General features: G+C 39.0%; 1 protein-coding gene across 3 annotated transcripts in view; it reads right to left on the reverse strand.

Moving 5' to 3' along the window:
* Positions 1-7,414: 7,414 nt before the first annotated feature.
* HELQ (helicase, POLQ like) overlaps positions 7,415-21,605 on the reverse strand; it is a 49,347-nt gene continuing 35,156 nt past the window's right edge. For 2 of the 3 annotated variants that reach the window (XM_060114084.1, XM_060114100.1), the window contains 6 exons: positions 20,999-21,156; positions 19,610-19,708; positions 16,066-16,239; positions 12,802-12,915; positions 11,819-11,953; positions 7,415-7,582 (listed from right to left, as the gene is read on the reverse strand). In XM_060114084.1, coding sequence (XP_059970067.1) covers positions 7,475-7,582; positions 11,819-11,953; positions 12,802-12,915; positions 16,066-16,239; positions 19,610-19,708; positions 20,999-21,156 — 788 coding nt within the window. In that variant the 3' untranslated portion in view covers positions 7,415-7,474. The remainder of the gene's footprint in view (positions 7,583-11,818; positions 11,954-12,801; positions 12,916-16,065; positions 16,240-19,609; positions 19,709-20,998; positions 21,157-21,605) is intronic. The other variant, XM_060114093.1, reaches the window with a different exon arrangement.

The following is a 21,605-nucleotide window of genomic DNA, read 5'->3' on the forward strand; positions in this document are numbered from 1 at the left end:
CCAGGTTCTTGGGAAATACTCCCGAGTTGTGAGACCAAGAAGAGGCTTATCTAGCCATTAAAAGGATTTACATACAAAGCAAGAAATTTTTAAAGAAAAGGGAAAAGTAGAGGGGTCTTTCCAGCAAGAATTAAGCCTCTTATTTGCCCTCAACATACTATGGGGTAATTTACCAACTCAATTTGCATCCAGTAATGAGCAAAAATAATAAATAAATAAATAAATAATTCAGTAATTCAGGTTTATAGTTTTTCCTTTTTTGGCAAAACAGAAGAAATACACTCTTTTCTGATTGCCCAGACCAGGGTTTTTAAAGTGTGGCACTATTAACATTTGGGGGGCCAGATAATTTTTTGTGGTAGGAACTGTCCTGTGCACTCTAGAATGTTTAGCAGCATCCGTGGCCTCTACCCACTAGATGCCAGTAGGACATCCCCTCCCCCCAACCTATGACAACTAAAAATGTCTCCAGACAGTGGCAAATGTCCCAGATGGCATGGGGATGAGAACCATCCTCCATTGAAAAGTCCTGGCCTAGACAAATTATCAAGACACAGAGCCCAGATAGTTGAGCCCAGACTGGGCTGGGATGCCAGTTGAAGCCTTCTGCTCTCACTCCATGAGCCACTCCTGTCTGATGCATGTTGCAGTAATGTTTGCTGTGGGCTGACCACTGCAATTCTTAGAGGAACTTAGTCAGTCCTCTTAGTGGAAGACATCTCTGACCAGCCCAGAGTCAGCCTCTTTTTTTTTTTTTTTTAAGTAACAACACCTTAATTATCTTTCTCAGTTAGTCCAGGGAAGGGGGTTATGACCCAAACCATTGTAGCTTTAGGGGTTGTCTTGTATCCAAGGCCTAGTCAATTGCTCATCCTTCTAGCCACCATGAAAAAGTGTGAAAGAGGAATTCTTTTTCTTAGCTGTGAGGATGAGCCTGACTGAGAATGGAAGAAATTCAGGGGGAAGCAGAATTAAGAGAAAAGGAGACAGTATCCTGGGGAGAAAATTTGAGTCCTGGATCTAGCCATGCCTGAAGGAATCTTCTGAATTGTTTGTTCATGTGAGCCATCAAAGCCATGGTTCGGGATTCAGCAAGCAAGTGGCACACAGCACTCACTGACTCTCCATGCTTTCCTCTTTTCCCAAATGAATCAGGGAGGTGGAGGTGGAAGAGCTTGGGGTCTTAACATCCTCTTCTAATCTAGCTCAGAAGTGTGCTTCTATCTCTGCTCTGAAGTTCCTCTCCTAATCACTTTTGTTATAGTTACTTACACGGATGGCTTCTCTCTGCTACTGAGCTACATGTTTCCTAAGGACCAGATCCTCTCAGATTCACCTTTACATCCTCTGCAGCACACAGCTGCCCCTCAATAGAAAGTACAGATTGTGTAAAGCAACTTCAGCAGGTACCAAACTCTGTGATCGACATGTATCTTAAATTGATGCCCTTCTGGTTTCCACAGTAAGATTAGAGGGAAATTTTCAGCAGTGTTCAGATTCCAGAAGCTGGGCCTGTTTATTCCCCCTTAGCCCTCTGGACTCCATCTTTCCTTTCTCTGTCTTCCTTACTCATAGTTATGGACAGACACAATGGCCAAATAGCTCAGTTGTCACTTTCTTTGCCAGCCAGTCCATGTTTCTTTGCATTTGAGAGACCTCCACCACGCAGGAAAACTATCAATATAATTTTATGTTGGCTTATAAGTAACACCAAATTGACGTGCTTAAATAAAATACCCAAATAACACTTGGAAGCCTCTTAACTCACAATATGGATGTGACAAGTGGCCCCAGAAAAAAACGAATAGAGCTCATTCTTTTCCAAACAAGTTGAGTTACCTATGGAACTGTTACCAACCAGGGTTCTTGGCCTTCCCCAATCAATAGAAATTGATAAGAAGCCGGACAAGACATTCAGGCGAGGCTTTAGTGGGGCCCCTGCTGCAGCAGGGGGGAGCGAGAACAAACAACAGGTTCCCTTGCTTGCCCGCTCCCTGGGGGAGGGGTGAGGCAAGCTTGTTTCTTATATGGGGTGAGGGTAGGGGTGTGTCCAGGGGTCAGGCCAGAGGGGTGGCTTAGGTGTTTTGCCCACCCCTTAGGTGGTGTTGTGTGCAGGGGGCATGCACAGTACCTTACTTTTGCTCCCAACACCCTGTTTTTGCTCCAGGCTCTTCAAAAGCAGCAGTTGGGTTTTTTGGTCTCTTTGCATATTTTGGGTCCAGAATTTGGCATGCACACAGTTACTTTTAGTCCCATACAGTTTCTTTGTATTTTGTTGCTCAAGGAGAGGTGTGTCCAGGTCCAAGCACTGCAGCACTGCAGCAAAGGGTCCCAGGTCCCAGCCTGTCTCAGAACAAGTTCCCTACAGTTCCAGCAGAGGCCAGTCAGGGCACCTGTTTCCAGGAGTAGAATTCAAGCTTCTCATTCAACAGAGATCACTGAAGTTCACTGTGGAGGAGCAGAAATCTGGGATGGGATGCCTTGATCTTAGCCTGCTTGGTGGCCTGCCTCAGACACAGGAACCCAATCGACCACTGTGTATGAATGAAACCACTAGCCATTATGAATCAGGAACATGCCAAGTATGCATTTGGAATAAATAATGGGAAAGACGCTTTCTCTCTGCTGAATTGACAAGAAAGAGGTTTCGGCAGCATCTGCTAGAATCTGCTCATTTCGCAGGAAAAGATAACAAAAAGGTCACCTCACAAGTCAGCCTCCACCGGAAGTACGCACTGCCTTTGGTAACAGAAGGGCAGACGCAGCCACAGCCGAGCTTGTTCTTCTGCATGTGGGACCATTTGGTGAGGCGGCACATCATGCTCTCCTTTTCTATGTGTGGATTCATGTCCTCCTTTTGTGCTTCCCTCAAGAACTTTCAGCTTCTCCTGCAAGAACACATGTTCCTCCAGTGAACGTCTTTGGCAAAGGCGAGTCTTTTTGGCAGCAGGGCCATTAACGATAGTAGGTGCCGGCGTAAATCTAGGAAGCTGGGGCACAGGGGAAGGCAGTGACCCAATTACTGACAGCTGTTAGCCTCGTTTCTCTGCGTTTTAGTTTCCCCAGCAGAGTGGCACAGACACCACCATCATTAACATTTAATTTTGATTTAGTACGTCTGCACAGGCTGGAACGACTAAAGTGCAGCTTGTTGCCTATAAAAGTTCAAGCCCCCTTGAGGTCATTCTGGACTGCACCTGCTCAAACCCAAGTGGTGGGTAGACAAAGCTTTTCAAGGTCGCTCCAGTTTCTGAAGGCTTCCTTCTGCTGCAGGAGTCCTGAAAGGTGAACTTAAGAGCTATGTGAAGAGCTGGAATAACTCATGCAAAACCCCCTTCCTACTCCCCTGTGATCATGCTGAGAAAAAGAACCAAGAACTAATATTAAAGACCAAGGTCTAGGTTTCATAATGTAGACTGAAGGAAACCAAATATCAATCTTAGTGATGGCATGTTTTAAAGTGAGCTAAGTGGTGCATGTGGAACAAACCTTGGAAAGTGACAAAGATTTTCTTCTTGACCAAACTTTAAACGGGCTCATCTGAGCCCTCTTTCGACCAGGCCTTAACTCTGGTCTAGAAAAACTGCAGACTCTCAGCACAAATGATTCCGTGCCCCCACTCCCTGCCCAGTCCCAAGCCCCCACTAAAAGATTTGAACAAACAATAACATAGCTCCTAACAGCTCAAGGTTGCACCCCTAGGATGACCCTACTCCCCCCTTAAACTGTCTGCCTGAGAAAACTGCCAGCCTGAGAAAACTGCCAGGAGGGCCCAAACCTGGTAATAGACAGGCCCCTGCACGGCCCCCATTCCCGTTTAGTAGGCTCTGGGGGGCCTGCTCTGACTTACACCACTACCTCCTGTCATACAGATACTAGAAGCTTGCTTCTCCTCTGGATAAGCACCAATCAATAAACCCAGTCTCTGCTGGAGGGCCCGCTCTTTCCCCTCCTGTCCCCCATTCTTCCTTGAAAATGCCCATCACCTCTGCACTTAGTACTGAATAAATTCTATCCTTACCACTGTACCTAGTGTCCTGCTTATGTTTGACAAAGCTCAGATCTACATTTTCTATCTGTCCTCAGCAGCAAGGACTAGACAGACAGATCACAGTGCTAACAAGGCTAAGGTTATGAACTTGATCTCCAGATGGCTCTGTCTATATTGTGGTCACAGGTGTCCACCCGTCAGGTGTTTCACCAGGGCCTTTCATTGATCACAAGGTGAACCAGATGAGCACGTAGAGATGGCTCAGCACAAATCATTTGCTGCTGCTTTTTTGGTTCCTCATTACTGCTTTAAGAGTGCAAATATACAGATGGTGCTTGCAGCCTTCACTCTGTATAGTTCAGCTAGAAGAGAACCTTCCTGTTGTCGCTCATGTTCTCCCCTCTCCCACCCACCCTTCTCCCTCTGTCTCAGACATTCCCATCACCTCCCACTTCTGTCTCTAGCGCCTATAAGCACTTATCTTTTGTACACTGTGCTTCATGATGTAACCATCAGTGGCTCATGGTTCATGTATTTATGCTTTACTGCTCCTAAAAGCAACAAGAACCAAATATTCCCTCTTGTTTTCCACCAGCGTCTAGTATCAGGCTAAGCACATCAAAACTATTCACTAAAATGCATGTAAATATTTTCATTGAGCTTTCAGATGACTTTGACAAATTTCAGCAAAACGATGTTGAATTCCTTCATCATTTCTAGGATGGGCAGGAGACTCTCAAAGTGCTTACACATTTATAAAGTAGACTAGTGTTATTGTACTTCATGTAGAGTGAGTAGTCTTGTCTGTAGATTTTTTCCAGTTTTATGTGTGATCATACAGTAATACTGTATTTTACTACAAAGGAGGATCGTTTAGCATGCAGCATTACAATAGCTAGCTCTTTATACTTACATTGCAGTTAGCCTACATTTTCCTAGTTTTATACATATCTCTTTATCATGAGAACATACTTTTATGCCCCTCTGAAGACAGAAAGCAAGGTCTGGGGAAATATCATAGACTTGATGGCTCATAAAACTCCTCAGAAGTTAGGGATTCAAACTTCCAATCTCTGTGGTAATTGGATCTTTTTTGTTTCATTTTGTTTTAGTCAACTAGGGATAGGACTTTTTTACCTAAGTTATTGAAGGGATAAATAAAAAGAAATCTTTTTACTGGAGAAAATGCAATTAATAAAAATGGTAGGGGTACTTCCCTGGTGGTGTAGTAGTTAAGAATCCACCTGCCAATTCAGGGGACACAGGTTTGAGACCTGGTCTGGGAAGATCCCACATGCTGCGGAGCAGCTAAGCCCGTGCGCCACAACTACTGAGCCTACACTCTAGAGCCCACGAGCTACAACTACTGAGCCTGAGCTCTAGAGCCTTCGTGCCACAACTACTGAAGCCTGCACACCTAGAGTCCGTGCTCTGCAACAAGAGAAGCCACCACAATGAGTAGCCCGTGCACTGCAACAAAGAGTAGACCCTGCTTGCTCCAACTAGAGAAAGCCCGCACACAGCACCGAAGACCCAACGCAGCCAAAAATAAATAAATAAAAAATACGTTTATTTTTAAAAAATGTAGGCATTCACCACAGTTAATTTCTACAGTTTTCAGGAACACAAAATAATCCTGTCAATGGGCCTAACACATTTAACTGAGATTGCTCATATGCTAAGATCCAGAAGGGGTCCTGCAGAATGGTAGCTCCCCAATTGTGTTCCAGGCTATTTTCAGATGTGTTCGTTTCTTATTGCTGCTGTAACAAAGTACCACACATTTAGTGGTTAAAAGCAACACAAATTTATGTTACAGTTCTGGAGATCAGAAGCCTCAAAGGGTCTCAACGGGCTAACAGCTGGTATCAGCAGAGCTGAGTTCCTTCCTGGAGGCTCTAGGAGAGAATCTGTTCCCTTGCCTTTCTCAGCTTCTAGAGGCGGCCTGCATGCCTTGGCTTGAGGCCCCTTCCATCAGTGTATTAACTTGTGCTGCCAGGTTCACATGTTTTAGTGCAGCCTTTAGACTAAAGCTTCTACTGACCTCTCTGTGCATGTGGATCATTTTGGGGAGGTTTAATCATCTAATACGTTTGGTTCAGCTGGAGCAAAATCACTCATTTCCTCTAGAGTGGTAGTTTTAATTCTAATAGAAAAATTTTTATACATTACAAACATCCTGAAATAAATGGTACAGATGAACTGGTTTGCAGGGCAGAAGTTGAGACACAGATGTAGAGAACAAACGTATGGACACCAAGGGGGGAAAACCGCGGTGGGGTGGGGATGGTGGTGTGCTGAATTGGGCGATTGGGATTGACATGTATACACTGATGTGTATAAAATTGATGACTAATAAGAACCTGCAGTATAAACAAACAAACAAACAAACAAAAAACAACCAATACTAAACTTTCTTTGGGTTATTTGTATGGAAATATGTTAATACAAATGTTTCAGACATTACATGAAATTTCTAAAAATTTTATATGTGCTGGTATAATGTTATAAGTCATAAATCTAGTTATTACTTTAAAATGTATATCTCAGAAATAACTAAATTTCCTTGTCAATTGCATTATTATGAACTTTCATCAAATCTTTAACCTTGGTCATTTTTAAGTCTTTTGTCATTTGCACACAGTTCTGGGTGTACTCTGATGCTTTTGCAAATATATTCCTATAAAAGGGTTTCATGTTCAAGGAATTCATGGAAAAGACTCTGACAAGTACAGGTTTCTGGTAACTGACTATACTGCTGAACTGAATGAATAAGCATTTTCAGAACTCTAATGGAAAGCTGATGAATTCATAAAAAAGTGCTAAAAAAGATCAAGATGAAAAAAAAATTAATTACATGGGACTGAGTGAACTGATGAGGATGATTATAATTTTTGTGACTTTCTGTTTGAATTAAAAAAATGGGAATTAAAAAAATAAAAATAAAAAAGACATGGGCATAAATGAGGGACTCACAATACTTATAGGAGGGTAAGAATCCATGTATGGGGTGGGGAAGAGGTTGAACTTGGACAATTTCTTAGAGGAGATAGTATTCGAGCATTCTTAGTTGAAACTTGAAGTAGTTAGTACATTTGAAAGATAATTTCCCATGCATGGGGAATAGCATAAGGCAGTTAGGAAAGAGACAGTTTGGAAATCCCAGGGAAAATTCTGGGATTTCAAATAGTCCAGTTTGATGAAAGAAATGGGTAAGAGGATAATGAAAGATCTGGCTACAAGGGTAGGCTGGGGGTATGTTGAGAAAGTTGGATTTCATTTTGTGGTAGACACCAGATTTTTGAGCAGAGAAATAATGCATAATTATGTATGCAATTATGGGTGACAGGAATATTCAAACATCATCCACAGTTCTTAATATATAATCAAAATATATTTTTTTCACTCATAAATTACAGAGAATCTTTAATAAAACATATGTACAACAAATAATTCATACTTAAAAATGTTCATGTGACAGTTTCATGCCTTTTCAACAGAAGAGGCCACAATACCAGGGAAATCAGAAGGCAGTCTCAATAACTCTTCTACTTCTTCTTGCAAAGCCTCTGCTTTCTCATGCAACAGCAACTACAATAAAAAATCAAGACATGAGGCAAAAACACCAATTTCTAGAGAACTGCTAACGTTTTACCACCATCTGTTTGACACCTGAATCCTTACATATCACCAAACCAGACATTAAAACTAATAATGAGATTGAAAAATGGCCACTTAAGAACAAGTGATTACAATTAATGAAGCTGAGACATTTAGTTAAAGCCATTTTAGCTGATCACTGCATTTGGTATACCAAAAATAAGGGAGCTTTAATACTCTCAAAGATTTGTTTTATTGAAGACTCAGCCACTTAAAAATTAACTTTTACTCTATAAAATTTAAGACAATTTTGCAAAAATTTAGTTAGTTTTTGAAAATGTTATCCTTTATATATGGATTTTACTATTCCTCAAAGTTTAGTATGCTATCTTTTAAAAGCTTATCAGTGTTTCAAAGAAAAGTTTTATTCAAGCTCTTAAAATTAATATGGTTAATTTCAAAAGAAGCATAATGAGCAAAGAAAGTATTTCTAAATCCAGTGCATAGTAGATGTCAATGAATATTTTCTGAATAATGATTTCTCCCCTTTCTTTAAAAAAGCCAGAAATAAAATATTCGTATTTGTTGCATCTGGGTTTTGAGTATATTGGTGTGAAATATTTGCACTATTTCTCTTATAACATTTTTATAATAAAAAGGTCAGCAAAATCACACAGAGGAAAAAACCCACTCTCTACCAATTTGATATAAAGCATAGCATTATTTAGCACTATAAAATGTAATTAGGATGTATATGTATAACTGACACTTTGCTGTACAGCAGAAATGAATACAACATTGTAAATCAACTATACTCCAATAAAAATTAATTTAAAAAAAGAAATTTCAAATATAAAAAAAATAAAGCAATGAAGTCAAGGAAAAAAAATGTAATTAGGTAAGCTTTCCAGTAACTGAGGTAATGGTGACCATGCAAAATGAATCTACCAACACATCCTGTAAGCACTCTACAGATCACAAAGAACAATAAGTAAACCATAAAAAACTCACATGTCAACATTACTAGAATACAGAGAACACCACCAACATCAAATGACTTGAAGTGTTCTGTTTACCCCTTAGAGGCCAACTAGTAACATCTGTTACTAATTCTTTTTTTTTAATTTATTTTTTTTATTTTTGGCTGTGTTGGGTCTTCATTGCTGACTAATTCTTTATATTAAGCTTTCCCGTTCAAATTACTGTGTGGTTTCTGTTCCTAATGATTAGACCCTGACAGATACAACCAGAAAGTAAGAAAGTACACCAATAATGATGGGGACAGGCCAAAAGACACAGGAGCCAGTCTGCAGGGGCTCTTCCTGGCCAACTCTGAGACCATTTGACTACCAAAATAAGTATGAACCCATTGTTCACTCTGATATAAATAAATGAATTAAAAAATAAATGAGGAAAGAATAGCTTTTCCTCATAGTAAAATGCCAATAAAAAATATAGAGGGAACAATGGAGCTAGAAAATCACCACTTGACAAACATCATAGAAATAACTGAGGCAAAAATCATCAATGAATGCTAAAACAAGTGTGTGAAAGTTTAATGAAGAATAGGATATCTACATAGTCTCAAAGTATCCACTCCAAAAATACTAATAAAAAGGGAAAAATAATAACTTTACAGTGGAAAAGCTTGCCAGATGACACTTCCTTAACCAAATGATCAAACTCATTATCAGTAATGTGATAAAGTGACATCCTTTGGCTCCTGATCTGATGTACTAAGGACACACAACTTTTTTGTAGCATTCCTGCAAAAACCTGTTTAACCTCAGTATAATCCTAACTGGTTTCCTTACTTCCATTCTTGCTCCCCTATTTGCAACCTCTAACCCACTCTTCTACTCAAAATCCTGCAAGGAATATCCATTTTACTCTTTCAAGCTTACTGGAAAAGCAGAAGGGATGGTGGGAAGGAGAGCGTGTACCTCAGTCCATAAGATGGAAGCTATATATTAAGACTGGCTGAGCAATGAGACAGGGGAAGTATGGGTCCTTGGACACACAACTGATTCCTCATATCAGCTGTGAACTGTTTGTGTTTGAACTAATAAACCTTTTTTTTTTGCGGTATGCGGGCCTCTCACTGTTGTGGCCTCCCCCGTTGCGGAGCACAGGCTCCGGACGCGCAGGCTCCGGACGCGCAGGCTCAGCGGCCATGGCTCACGGGCCCAGCCGCTCCGCGGCATATGGGATCCTCCCAGACCGGGGCACGAACCCGTATCCCCTGCATCGGCAGGCGGACTCTCAACCACTTGCGCCACCAGGGAGGCCCTGAACTAATAAACCTTTAACATTTAAAGTCACTTATTTTGGCCATCGTTACTGCAGCTCCCTTTGTATCCTTAATAACATATACTGTAACTCTATAGTCCTGCTCTACTACTTACTGACTAGCTGTGTTTCCTTGGGTAAATCAATTTCTTTAAATCTTACTTATTTATTTATTAATAGATTTAATTATTTAATTATTTATTTATTTATTTTTGGTTGTGCTGGGTCTTCGTTGCTGTGCATGGGCTTTCTCTAGTTGCTGCGAGCAGGCACTACTCTTTGCTGTGGTGCGCAGCCTTCTCATTGTGGTGGCTTCTCTTGTTGCCAAGCACGGGCACTAGGCACGCAGGCTTCAGTAGTTGTGGCTCACGGGCTCAGTAGCTGTGGCTCGTGGGCTCTAGAGTGCAGGCTCAGTAGTTGTGGCGCACAGGCTTAGATGCTCTCTGGCATGTGGGATCTTCCTGGAACAGGGCTCAAACCCGTGTCCCCTGCACTGGCAGGCAGATTCTTAATGACTGTGCCACCAGGGAGGCCACAATCTCATTTATTTATTTATTCAAATACTTGCTACATATCTACTATAGGCTGAATTCTGTGCTAGGTGCTACAGAAATGGAAATAACTATAACTTCATCCCTATCAACCCAAAGAACTCCTAATCTAATGGAACAAGTTTCAGTGTCTCCATTTGTAAACTGAATGTAACACCAACTCTGCCCACCTCAGAGGACTGTTGTAAGGATCAATCAAAGCAATACAAACAATGTGAGCAGCATTCAAAAAAGTAAGATGGAAATTTACTTTTCAGCCAGTTCTGATCTATATATGACAATAGTATAACAATGAAGTTAAAAAAACAAAAACAAGAAACTATGAGATTTCAGACCACAAGGATAGAACTATAGTTGAGATCAAGAAGGAAATATTCCCAAACTGTTGTGTAATGGATTTACCCACATGGAGCAGGAGGGTAATGACAAACTGGATTGCATCTAGCAAAGGGTAACCAGTAATAGTGAATAGCCTAAAACTAGGTTATTTACTACAGGTGAAAGAAACAGAAAAGAGAAGCCCTTGGAGGCAAGAAGAGCCGTTTTCAAGTATGTGAAAAGGTACCAAATGAACAAAGGCAACAGTCTACTTCCACAGGGTAGTACTCTATGATGCCATGGTAGACATTTTAAGACAGCCTCATTATATTGGGATGCTCTTTGTAACACTAGGGGTCCAAAAATAGAACTACTTAATTTTTGAGGTTGTAGGTTCCTTGTCAGTGAAGGTGTTTAAAGGTGAGAAGACCAGGTGTTGGGGAGGCTCAGGAAAGGACTTCTGTGACAAGAGTAGTGGGAGGCAGAGTTCAGCGAGTTCCAGAGTTCCTCGTACTTCAATGAACTCTTGAAGGCGTCTTTATTTTTTAGGAGATCCTTTTCCTCCTTTTAGCAAACCTTGTATCATAACACGTGTACTATTTTTATCCACATATTGTGAGTATAAACTTTTGCATATATAGTTAAACGTTTTTGCTTTTATATCTAAAGTATACAGAGATTACACTACAAAATATCATAAAGATTGGGCTTCCTTGGTGGCACAGTCGTTAAGAATTTGCCTGCCAATGCAGGGGACGCGGGTTCGAGCCCTGGTCCAGGAAGATCCCACATGCCGCGGAGCAACTAAGCCTGTGCGCCACAACTACTGAGCCTGTGCTCTAGAGTCCACGAGCCACAACTACTGAAGCCCACGCGCCTAGAGCCCGTGCTCCGCAACAAGAGAAGCCACTGCAATGAGAAGCCCGCACACCACAACGAAGAGTAGCCCCCACTCACCGCAACTAGAGAAAGCCTGCTCACAGCAAAAAAGACCCAACACAGCCAAAAATTAATTGATTAATTTAAAATATATATATATATCATAAAGATTAAAAAATAGTTTGCTTACCTTGGCTGATGAAACAATTTGCTTGGCCTGGCGTCTTGATAAATGATCAATTGTTTTTATCAGCACTTCAGGATTTGCATTAGCTAAGTGCATTAGACTTTTATAACCTGCATTGTATAACTGTCTTGCTCGACCCTGAAAAGTATTACAAAAATCATTAGGATCAGAATTTGGGATTAGGAAAAAGTAATTAAGTGTCTTACTGAAGGGAAAAAATTCACTTGCAGAGACAGGAATAAACTAAAGTAATAAATATGAAGAGATAACACATCAGAATCCTGAGGAATTTTAAAAGATGCATTTGAGTGGTTCCAATCTGACTGCAAGATAGCTAGTTTTCTGTGCAGCTTAAGTGAGCTGATGTGTTCTGCAATCAGAAATAAGAAACCCATTAGGGCACTTAGGCTAGGGGCATCCCCAATCAAATGTTTTAGTCCAGTATCCCTAAAATGTTCTTACCATCTACTCAGGGGACCTCTGAGGTAGGGGTGTGTGTCTGCATTCCCAAACAGAACTCCTCTGATTTAAGAACTGAATAACAGAGGATAAACTGAAATCAAGGGTTGGTCAAAAATAGAAAGCTAAGAAACCAGGTGAGGATACCTTCTCATCACTCCCTTAGAAAATGTAAATGACCCTCACTGCCACCAAGTCACCACCACCTTCAACAAGCACTGTTTAAGCTGACAGAAGGTGATTCTTCACTGGAGTAGAGGAAGGAAGGGATGTTAAGAATGACACACATACTTGGGGAGAGTCACCCCATCCCTACTGTTATTTTTTCCCATGAATGTGATTTTTCATCAGAACTTCCAGATTAACAGGGATTTCTGGGAGACCATGGCAGCAATTAATTTAAAAAAAAAGATTCCCATGATAAATGAACAATAAGGCTACTGTCACTTACCCTGTGACATGACAGTAAAACCTGATTTTTCTGTTAGTTGAAATCATCTCAGGTGGGAAACTGGGAGGCTACTAACCTCTAAAACTCCAGTCACTTCCATGAGAGGGATTAGCTCTGCCTTTACACAGTAAGTCAACTTCTTGGTAAGTTCTACCAAAAGGGCTCTATAAACCCAGAACTCCTCAAGTTCCTGCAGAACACAAAGAAATATGCAGAATTTAAATCTGGTAAGTTATTTCAAAATCTAGTTTGCATGGTAGAGGGCTCAGAGAGGACTCTCCCTTCTGTGAATTCTGGAAGTTGGGTTAAGCCAGAGATGAACAATGACTCCAGGCAAAATTATTACAAGGAAACATGGCAGAGACTGAGGAATTTGATGGAATGGTTTTAGGATGAGGAAAAAGATTGAAAATTGAAAAATAAACAACTATACCCCAATTAAAAAAAAAAGAAAAAGAAGTCAATAAGAAGAGTTCTATTCATTTTTATCAAAACATCAGCAAGTGATTGCATAGTTTTTCTTTCCCAAATGATTGAAAACAATTCCTACCTCTGGAGATTTATCCTGAAGACAAAATACTGAATATGGAAGGATTCAAATACAAGATGATGTCCAGTGCAGCAATATTTAAAATAGTATGAGAAACCATGAGTTGGTAATTCTTAAAGCTGGGTGGGTAAATGGGTATTCATTACATTACCTTGTCTTTTTAAATATAGGGTTGAAATTTTCTGTAATAGTAGTTTGGTTTTTTTTTTTAATTTCCTTTCTAACCTTTGGGTATCACTGTGAGCATCTGTGATACATGGAACAACATTAGCTAGCTACTTTGTGACTAGTAGGAAAGTAGTCAATGCACTAGTATGGCAGCAAAAAAAGAAGAAAAGAAAACCTTGAATAGAACTACCGAATCAATCAATCCCAAACTGTCTTAGCTCTGGTTTTCCTGCTACATAAGATAATCATTTTTCCTTATTGTTTAAATTTCTATGGAATTTTTCTGTTACTTGCAGTTAAAAGTATCTTAACTAATATGATCGGTGTACTATTTTATTCCACTTACATAACTTTTTTTGTTGTTTTGTTTTTATTTATTTATTTAATTTATTTATTTTTGGCTGTGTTGGGTCTTTGCTGCTAGATGTGGGTTTTCTCTAGTTGCAGTGAGCGGGGGCTACTCTTCACTGCAATGCATGGGCTTCTCGGTGTGGTGGCTCCTACTGTTGCAGAGCACGGGCTCTAGGCACAAGGGCTTCAGTAGTTGCAGCACGCAGGCTCAGTAGTTGTGGTTTGCAGGCTCTAGAGCACAGGCTCAGTAGTTGTGGTGCACAGGCTTAGTTGCTCCACAGCATGTGGGATCTTCCCAGACCAGGAATCGAACCCATGTCCCCTGCATTGGCAGGCAGATTCTCAACCACTGAGCCACCAGGGAAGTCCTACATAACTTTTTTAAAAAAATTATTTATTTCATTTTTATTTTTGGCTGCGTTGTGTCTTCGTTGCTGTACGTGGGTTTTCTCTAGTTGCGGCAAGCGGGGGCTACTCTTCGTTGCAGTACGTGGGCTTCTCATTGCAGTGGCTTCTTTTGTTGTGATGCATGGGCTCTAGAGCACAGGCTCAGTAGTTGTGGCCCACGGGCTTAGTTGCTCTGTGGCATGTGGGATCTTCCCGGACCAGGGCTTGAACCCATGTTCCCTGCATTGGCAGGTGGATTCTTAACCACTGCACCACCAGGGAAGCCCCATAACTTTTTATAAAGAAAAAAATGCTTTAAAATATTGAAAATACATTCATGAGAGTTGTCGGGTAGACTGACCCTAGGATCAACCATCAAATTATAGTTGCTTTTGAAGTTCAACCTATAGATTCTTTCACTTGAACAATTCTGTAAGGCTCATATCCTTATAGTTCTAAGTAAAACAAAGGGATGGAATTATCAGGGAACACCTTTTTAAATATGAAGAACAAACACAGTAAGCTTAAGAAAATACATTTTAAAGGCCAGCTTCTCCTTATTATTCATAATGTTTGTGTACTGATTAGCTGCCATGTAATTAGGGAATATAAGCTAAAATTTAAAAATCAGCATAAACAAAAGGTATTTAAAAGGTAAATTTGCTAAAATAATTATAATTCAGTCCAAAGCCAAGTAGTTTTGGTTTATTTACTCCATTAGCGTATATGATAGAACTAATTGCCCTATACACACAGAGAATATGGAGGCTTAAGATAGGGCAAATGAAGTAGATTTAAGTTTAAAAGTAGAATTCATTGTGGAAAAAAGTTTTAAAAAAATAAGTACAGAAAAAAAAGTACAGAAACAAATATTACTATACCACCCCAAAATAATAAATTTCAATGCAGCAAAAATGGCTTATCTTATAAACTCATCAAAAAATTGTCTGGGTAGAAAACTCTGGCAAGCTTTATTGTGTTATTTAAGTAAATTCTGAAAGTTTCTTTTAGTAAAGTCTTAAATAAATCGATCTCAAATGCATATGGCCAAAATTAAGTTTTTTTCTTTATTTTATAAAACACACATTTGATGTAGAAACTGAAGTAGCTGCTTGACACTGGAAGCAAAAATGGGAAATTACTGTGGTAATAAAAAGAACATGGTACTGAGTAGTCAGGTATCTGCTGGATATGGGTAACATACCAATCAAACACTTTACACAGTTACCACTCAGGAGAAAGACACTCACACAGAATCTACATCAATGGAGAAAAGTTATTTTAAGAGTTGATTCCAGGGACTTCCCTGATGGTCCAGTGGTTGGGAATCCACCTTTCAATGCAGGCAATGCGGGTTTGATCCCTGATTGAAGAACTAAGATCCCACATGCCACGGGGCACCTAAGCCCTCATGCGCAACTACTGAGCCCTCATGCCACAACTAGAGAGAAGCCTGTGTGCCACAACAAAGAGCCCACGTACTGAAAGATCCCTCATGGTGCAACTAAGACCCAATGCAACCAAAAAGAAAGAAAGAAAGAAAAGGAAAAACAACAACAACAAAAAGAAAGAGTAGAAAAAAAAAGAGTTGATTCCAAATACTTGAAACTATTAATGATAGTTCTAAAAGTAGGGATAACTAAGGACTTTCTACTTGTTCATTATATGTTTTTGTTGATTCTGTCATTCTGTAATACCTTTATTACATGCATGTATATAGTATTTTTGTAAGTGGATAAAAACAAAGATATATTTTAAACAAATTTTGAGTGCTTTGTAATAACAGAAGAAATAAGAGAACATACTGACTAACTGGTTTTTGAGTTCAGTAACAGTTAAAACAGAAGATGCACACAGCATATATCACCTATTTAATGGAATTACCTCACAGAAGTGTAACACACAAGAGGAGAATGCGGCAGCTCCAGAGAGAAGGTTTTGTATATATCCTCGAGGCATATTGAATTTTTCAGACACACTCCAAATGTTGGTCTCTTTGAGCAAGGTATAAAGAACAAAAGACAGGTATAGTCTGTTGACAATATTCTTGTCCACCTTCTAGAAAGACACAAGTAAGTTTATGTACTGGACCTTCTAAAAAATGTACATTACATTCAAAATGGACAAAAGGTAAAGCGCATGAAGTTGTACCACAGGAGAGCAAGGATAGAATGGTTACACAGAAATAAATCTAAGTTCTAACAAATGTACTTTAGATTAGTTCAAATTACCGTTTTTCCGAGTGTAAAAAAAAGAGATATGCCAAATTGTTCCCAATTTAAAGTTCCTTCTATAGGGAGTGTAGTGAGTTGAATTGTTCCCCAAAAAAGATATGCTCAAGTCTTAACCCCTGGTACCTTTGAATGTGACCTTGTTTGGAAATAGGATCTCTGCAGATGTAATTAGTTAAGGATCTTGAGATGAAATCATCCTGGATGTACAGGGGGCCCTTAAGGGCCCATTATTTAATGACTGTCATCCCTTACAAGAGAGACGACACAGAATGACACAGAGTAGGCAACGTGAAAATGGAGGCAGACTTTGGAGGGATGCATCTACAAGGATTGCCTGCAACCACCAAAAGCTAGGAGAGAGGCAGAGGCAAGATGGTTTCTTCCTCAGAGCCTCCAGAAGGAACAGCCCTGCCAGCATCTTGATTTCAGATCTCTGGCCTCCTGAACTGTGCCAGAATACATTTGTGTTGTTTTAAGACACCTGGTTTGTGCTAATTTGTTATGGTAGTCTTAGGAAAGAATACAGGAAGGAAAGGAGTTGGGGAAACCTTTACATTTACTGTAGTATTTATAGGTGGTATATATGTGTGTGACTGTGATTATAAATTAGACAAACAGATTTGTTTAGATAAATATGTTAATAAGTTTACAAAGTAAACACTAGATTCTATGATTTCCACATGGTCATGGTAAATAATTAATGTTTCCAAAGTGAAAACACTGAAAGAAAAATGCTTCCTGTAGTTGACTATTTCTATTCTGTATATGTGCTTTTGCCTGTGGTGCCTAGTGATTATTTTTTGGGTAAAGCATTTCATAGCTAATATTAAGCTAACTCAGAAACTGAGCAACTCGAGCTTCCCTGGTGGCGCAGTGGTTGTGAGTCTGCCTGCTGATGCAGGGGACACGGGTTCGTGCCCTGGTCCGGGAAGATCCCACATGCCGCGGAGCGGCTGGGCTCGTGAGCCATGGCCGCTGAGCCTGTGCTCCGCAACAGGAGAGGCCACAACAGTGAGAGGCCCGCGTACCGCAAAAAAAAAAAAAAAAAAGAAAGAAACTGAGTAACTCATGGTTAAAATCAGAGGGAAAAAAAGATGAATTTTAAAGAGAAAAAGTAGGTTTAAAATATAAAATTATATCTTTTACTATAGTAAAAGAATGTTTAAGATGAGAACTTAGTGTGGCACATTGAAGGATATAAGAATTACAGATTCTGCATGTTGCACTGGATCACCCTTTTAAAAAGCATTAAGCTGAAAAAGCATGATAGCTAAAAAACAAGTAGGAAAAGATTACCTTTTAATTTCCCAATTTTAGTGCATCTTCATTATTAACTATAAATTGAGTTAATGTAGATTTTGCTTAGAATGTATTTTCTAAGCCAAGAAAAATGATGTAATTATATTACATGGCAAGATAAGCCACATTATGCCAATTCCAAGATTTTTACAAAAAATGTTTAAAGGTCTTTTTCAATGTGAAGACATCAATTAGATTTTAAGTAAACATCATGTTCTGCAGAAGCTTTTTATTTTTATTATTTTTATTATTTATTTATTTATTTTAAATGGAGGTTGCCCATTCTTTTTTTTTGTAATTAATTAATTTATTTATTTTTGGCTGTGTTGGGTGCTCGTTTCTGTGCGAGGGCTTTCTCTAGTTGCGGCGAGCAGGGGCCACTCTTCATTGTGGTGCGCGGGCCCCTCACTATCGCGGCCTCTCTTGTTGCGGAGCACAGGCTCCAGACGCGCAGGCTCAGTAGTTGTGGCGTACGGGCTGTAGTTGCTCCGTGGCATGTGGGATCCTCCCAGACCAGGGCCCGAACCCGTGTCTCCTGCATTGGCAGGCAGACTCTCAACCACTGCGCCACCAGGGAAGCCCTGCAGAAGCTTTTTAAGAAGATACTTCTAAAGCACTGAACTAGTAACTAACCCATTTGTAATTAAGACAAATCCATGCCCATACTATTTAAAATATTTAGTTATCAATTGAACAAACATTTATTGACTATATTTCGTAAAATGTAACAAAAATAAAATTTGATTCAAATTTTAAAAGATACATTATTCTAATAAGGTTTTATAAATATTATTTGGTAATGAGTTGCAAACTAATACGATTTTGTTTTTATTTTATATTTTAGAGTTTGATACAAAAGGCTTGTTTTAAGAAATATCTTTATTCAACATTTTGAAGGCCTAAACAACATAGCCATTTCTGAGGTAAAAGACCCAGTTTAAATATTGACAACATGAATACTGAAGTGATATATATTTATAATTTTATGATACACCAATACAGGGGACAGCTGCACCATTCAATTCAAATATAAGTAAACACCTTCCATTTTTCAAAATGAAATCAGTAAAATCTATATAAACTTAAAACATATAGGGGAAATGGTAGGTAAGATAATTAGGTTTCAAGGAAGATTAGATTACCAAAGAAAATGAAAAATGAAAAAAAGTGTATTATGAGGTGGAAGATTATATGAACTTAAGGATTTTGAATGCATGTTTGCCACAGAATTATTTCCACTTCTCTTAGGGTTAGTGTGTGCATTCAACACTTGCTTCATGTTTGTTGACTAAACTTTAAAACACAAAAATATAAGATATCACACAAGAGTATTGGTTTTTCCACTTCAACCTTCTAAAATGCTTTATGTACTTCAAGTACATTGGGGGTTCTTTGGGACAACAGCAACAACAAAAACAAAAATCCCAAACTCGTCCTATCTTAGAATCCCTGATACCAAGTAGAATGCTTAATAAAAAGTTTCTAGAAGATTTTTTTCTCCCTTGAACTGAACTTATTTCAGGATTCCATAATACTGTGAAAACATTTTACAAATATTTTACAATTTATATAATTTAAGCCATAATAAATAGTCCAAGAAAAATAGATAAAATAAGGTTTACCTTTTCCTATGATAAAGACTTACATGTGCATGACTATTTTAGAAATACAAAGGTACACAAAAAAAGGGCCATCACACCACCCAGAAATAAATACTGTTTAAAAAAAATACCTAAATTTCTGGTCCTCAGATGTTTTAAATAGTAAAATGGGAATTATATTAAAGAGGAAAAAAAGTGAACCAAAAGGATCAATTCAACAAAAGAGATGATACAACAGCATTAATTTTGTTTAATGAACTTAAGTTATTTAGGAAGGAAAAAAGACTATGGTACCTTCCTGATAGCTTGACCTGATGCTTTCTTCCCGATAAAGTTCTCAGAGACTCCAACCACAACAGCCACATTTTGTTCTGCTGGGCTGAGCTGGCTGAACTACAGAGAAAAAGAATATAAATATATAGAAAAATTAAACTGTAACTTTAAAAGGTCTGCCATTAATCAAATCCAGTATTTAGTTATATCACACCTTCATTATTATAAAAGATATGAAAAAACCCACATATTTTGTTTACAAATATTGCAAGCTTAAAAGATATAGTATTGGGCTTCCCTGGTGGCACAGTGGTTGAGAGTCTGCCTGCCGATGCAGGGGACACGGGTTCGTGCCCCAGTCCGGGAAGATCCCACATGTCGCGGAGTGGCTGGGCCCGTGAGCCGTGGCCACTGAACCTGTGCGTCCGGAGCCTGTGCTCCGCAACGGGAGAGGCCACAGCGGTGAGAGGCCCGCATATCGCAAAAAAAAAAAAAAAAAAAAAAAAAAGATATAGTATTAAAATATTTGGGTTGGCCAAAAAGTTCGTCCGGGTTTTCCCGTAAGCTGTTATGGAAAAACCCGAACGAGCTTTTGGGCCAACCCAATATAACAAACTTTAGTAGAATGACATAAAGACACGGCCACAAATACTGTGACCATGGACTATGATTTCCATGGACTATGGGCTCATGTTTAATATGGGAGATCTCTGTGGGAAGAGAGAAGAAGGAAAGCTTTTGAAAGTAACCACATTGTATAATACCACTTAGAAAAACTTAGAGTAACAATTTTAATAAACGACATTAAAAAGAAAGTTAATTTCCTGCAATTAAAAGCTGCATATTGCTTCTGCCTAATATGCGTTCATGCATCTAGCCTGTTCACAGTAAAATCATAATAGACTGTACTCTATCACTTGGTTCTGTAACAAGTATGGCCAGTTCCACCTTGCTACTGTTGATGAAGATGATATTCCTTCTCAGGTATTAACATCACCGGGTTTGGTGTGACATGATGTGACATCACGTGTGACTGTAATAGAGCTTTCATGTAATTAAACTATCAATCATCAGGGATGGCTTTCATGGTTTTCTTTATATTCCAGGCATTATAAAATGTAGTGGTCACCAAATCATACGAGTAAACTACCTTTGGGGAAATGGGAACAGGTATGATCTTTTTTTCTGTTCTGTACCTTTCTTTATTTTTTTGATAATGAACATGTTTATATTTAACAGAAAATATTTAAGTGAAACAAACAAAAAATGCTATTGCCATATTACTACTTTAAAAACTCAAAGGGCCCAATTTCAAATATATTTTAATAAAGAAAAAAGTGAATAATCACTTGACAAAGTCAAATCCTGATTCATTACTGTAGCCTGTATTGCAGAATCTTATTGTCTCACCTGCCTGAAGTATATCATCCAATCAGGGTGGCACTGAGAAGCCATATCATAGGGAGTTGTTAGGTAAATTAGATGAAGAAGGCTTTCAAGCACAAGTCCTTCAAGACCTTTCTTCAAGTCTTTGTAGAGACTGTCACAATAAGCCAAATCTATAGTTCCTAAAAGAAAGACACAAATAGTTCATCTTTCATAATCACCAAAGGGAGAAAGAGGTGACTTTAAAGTAAGTCTAGTTTAGGAGTTAACTACAAAAGTCTAAAATCTCTTACTATGTAACTTAACACAACTATTTTGGAGGTCATTTTGATAGTATCCATCAGCATTTAATAAGTACATACCTTCTGACCCAACCCCTCTATTCTTGGGAATCTAACCCAGAGAAACATTTCCACACATATCCAAAAATACATGAACAGAGATGCCCAAGCAGCCTTGTTTATAATGGAGAAAAATCAGGAACAGTGTAAATGTCCATCAATAGGGGAGTGGTGAAATAAATTATGGTATCCATACTATGGATGACTATTGTAGTAAAAGAAAAATGAGGTAGATTTAAAGGGATTAACATGTGAAGATGCTCATGATATTTTATAAGTGAGAAAAGCAA

The sequence above is a fragment of the Mesoplodon densirostris genome, chromosome 1 (assembly GCF_025265405.1).
Source record: "Mesoplodon densirostris isolate mMesDen1 chromosome 1, mMesDen1 primary haplotype, whole genome shotgun sequence".
Classification (NCBI taxonomy): domain Eukaryota; kingdom Metazoa; phylum Chordata; class Mammalia; order Artiodactyla; family Ziphiidae; genus Mesoplodon; species Mesoplodon densirostris.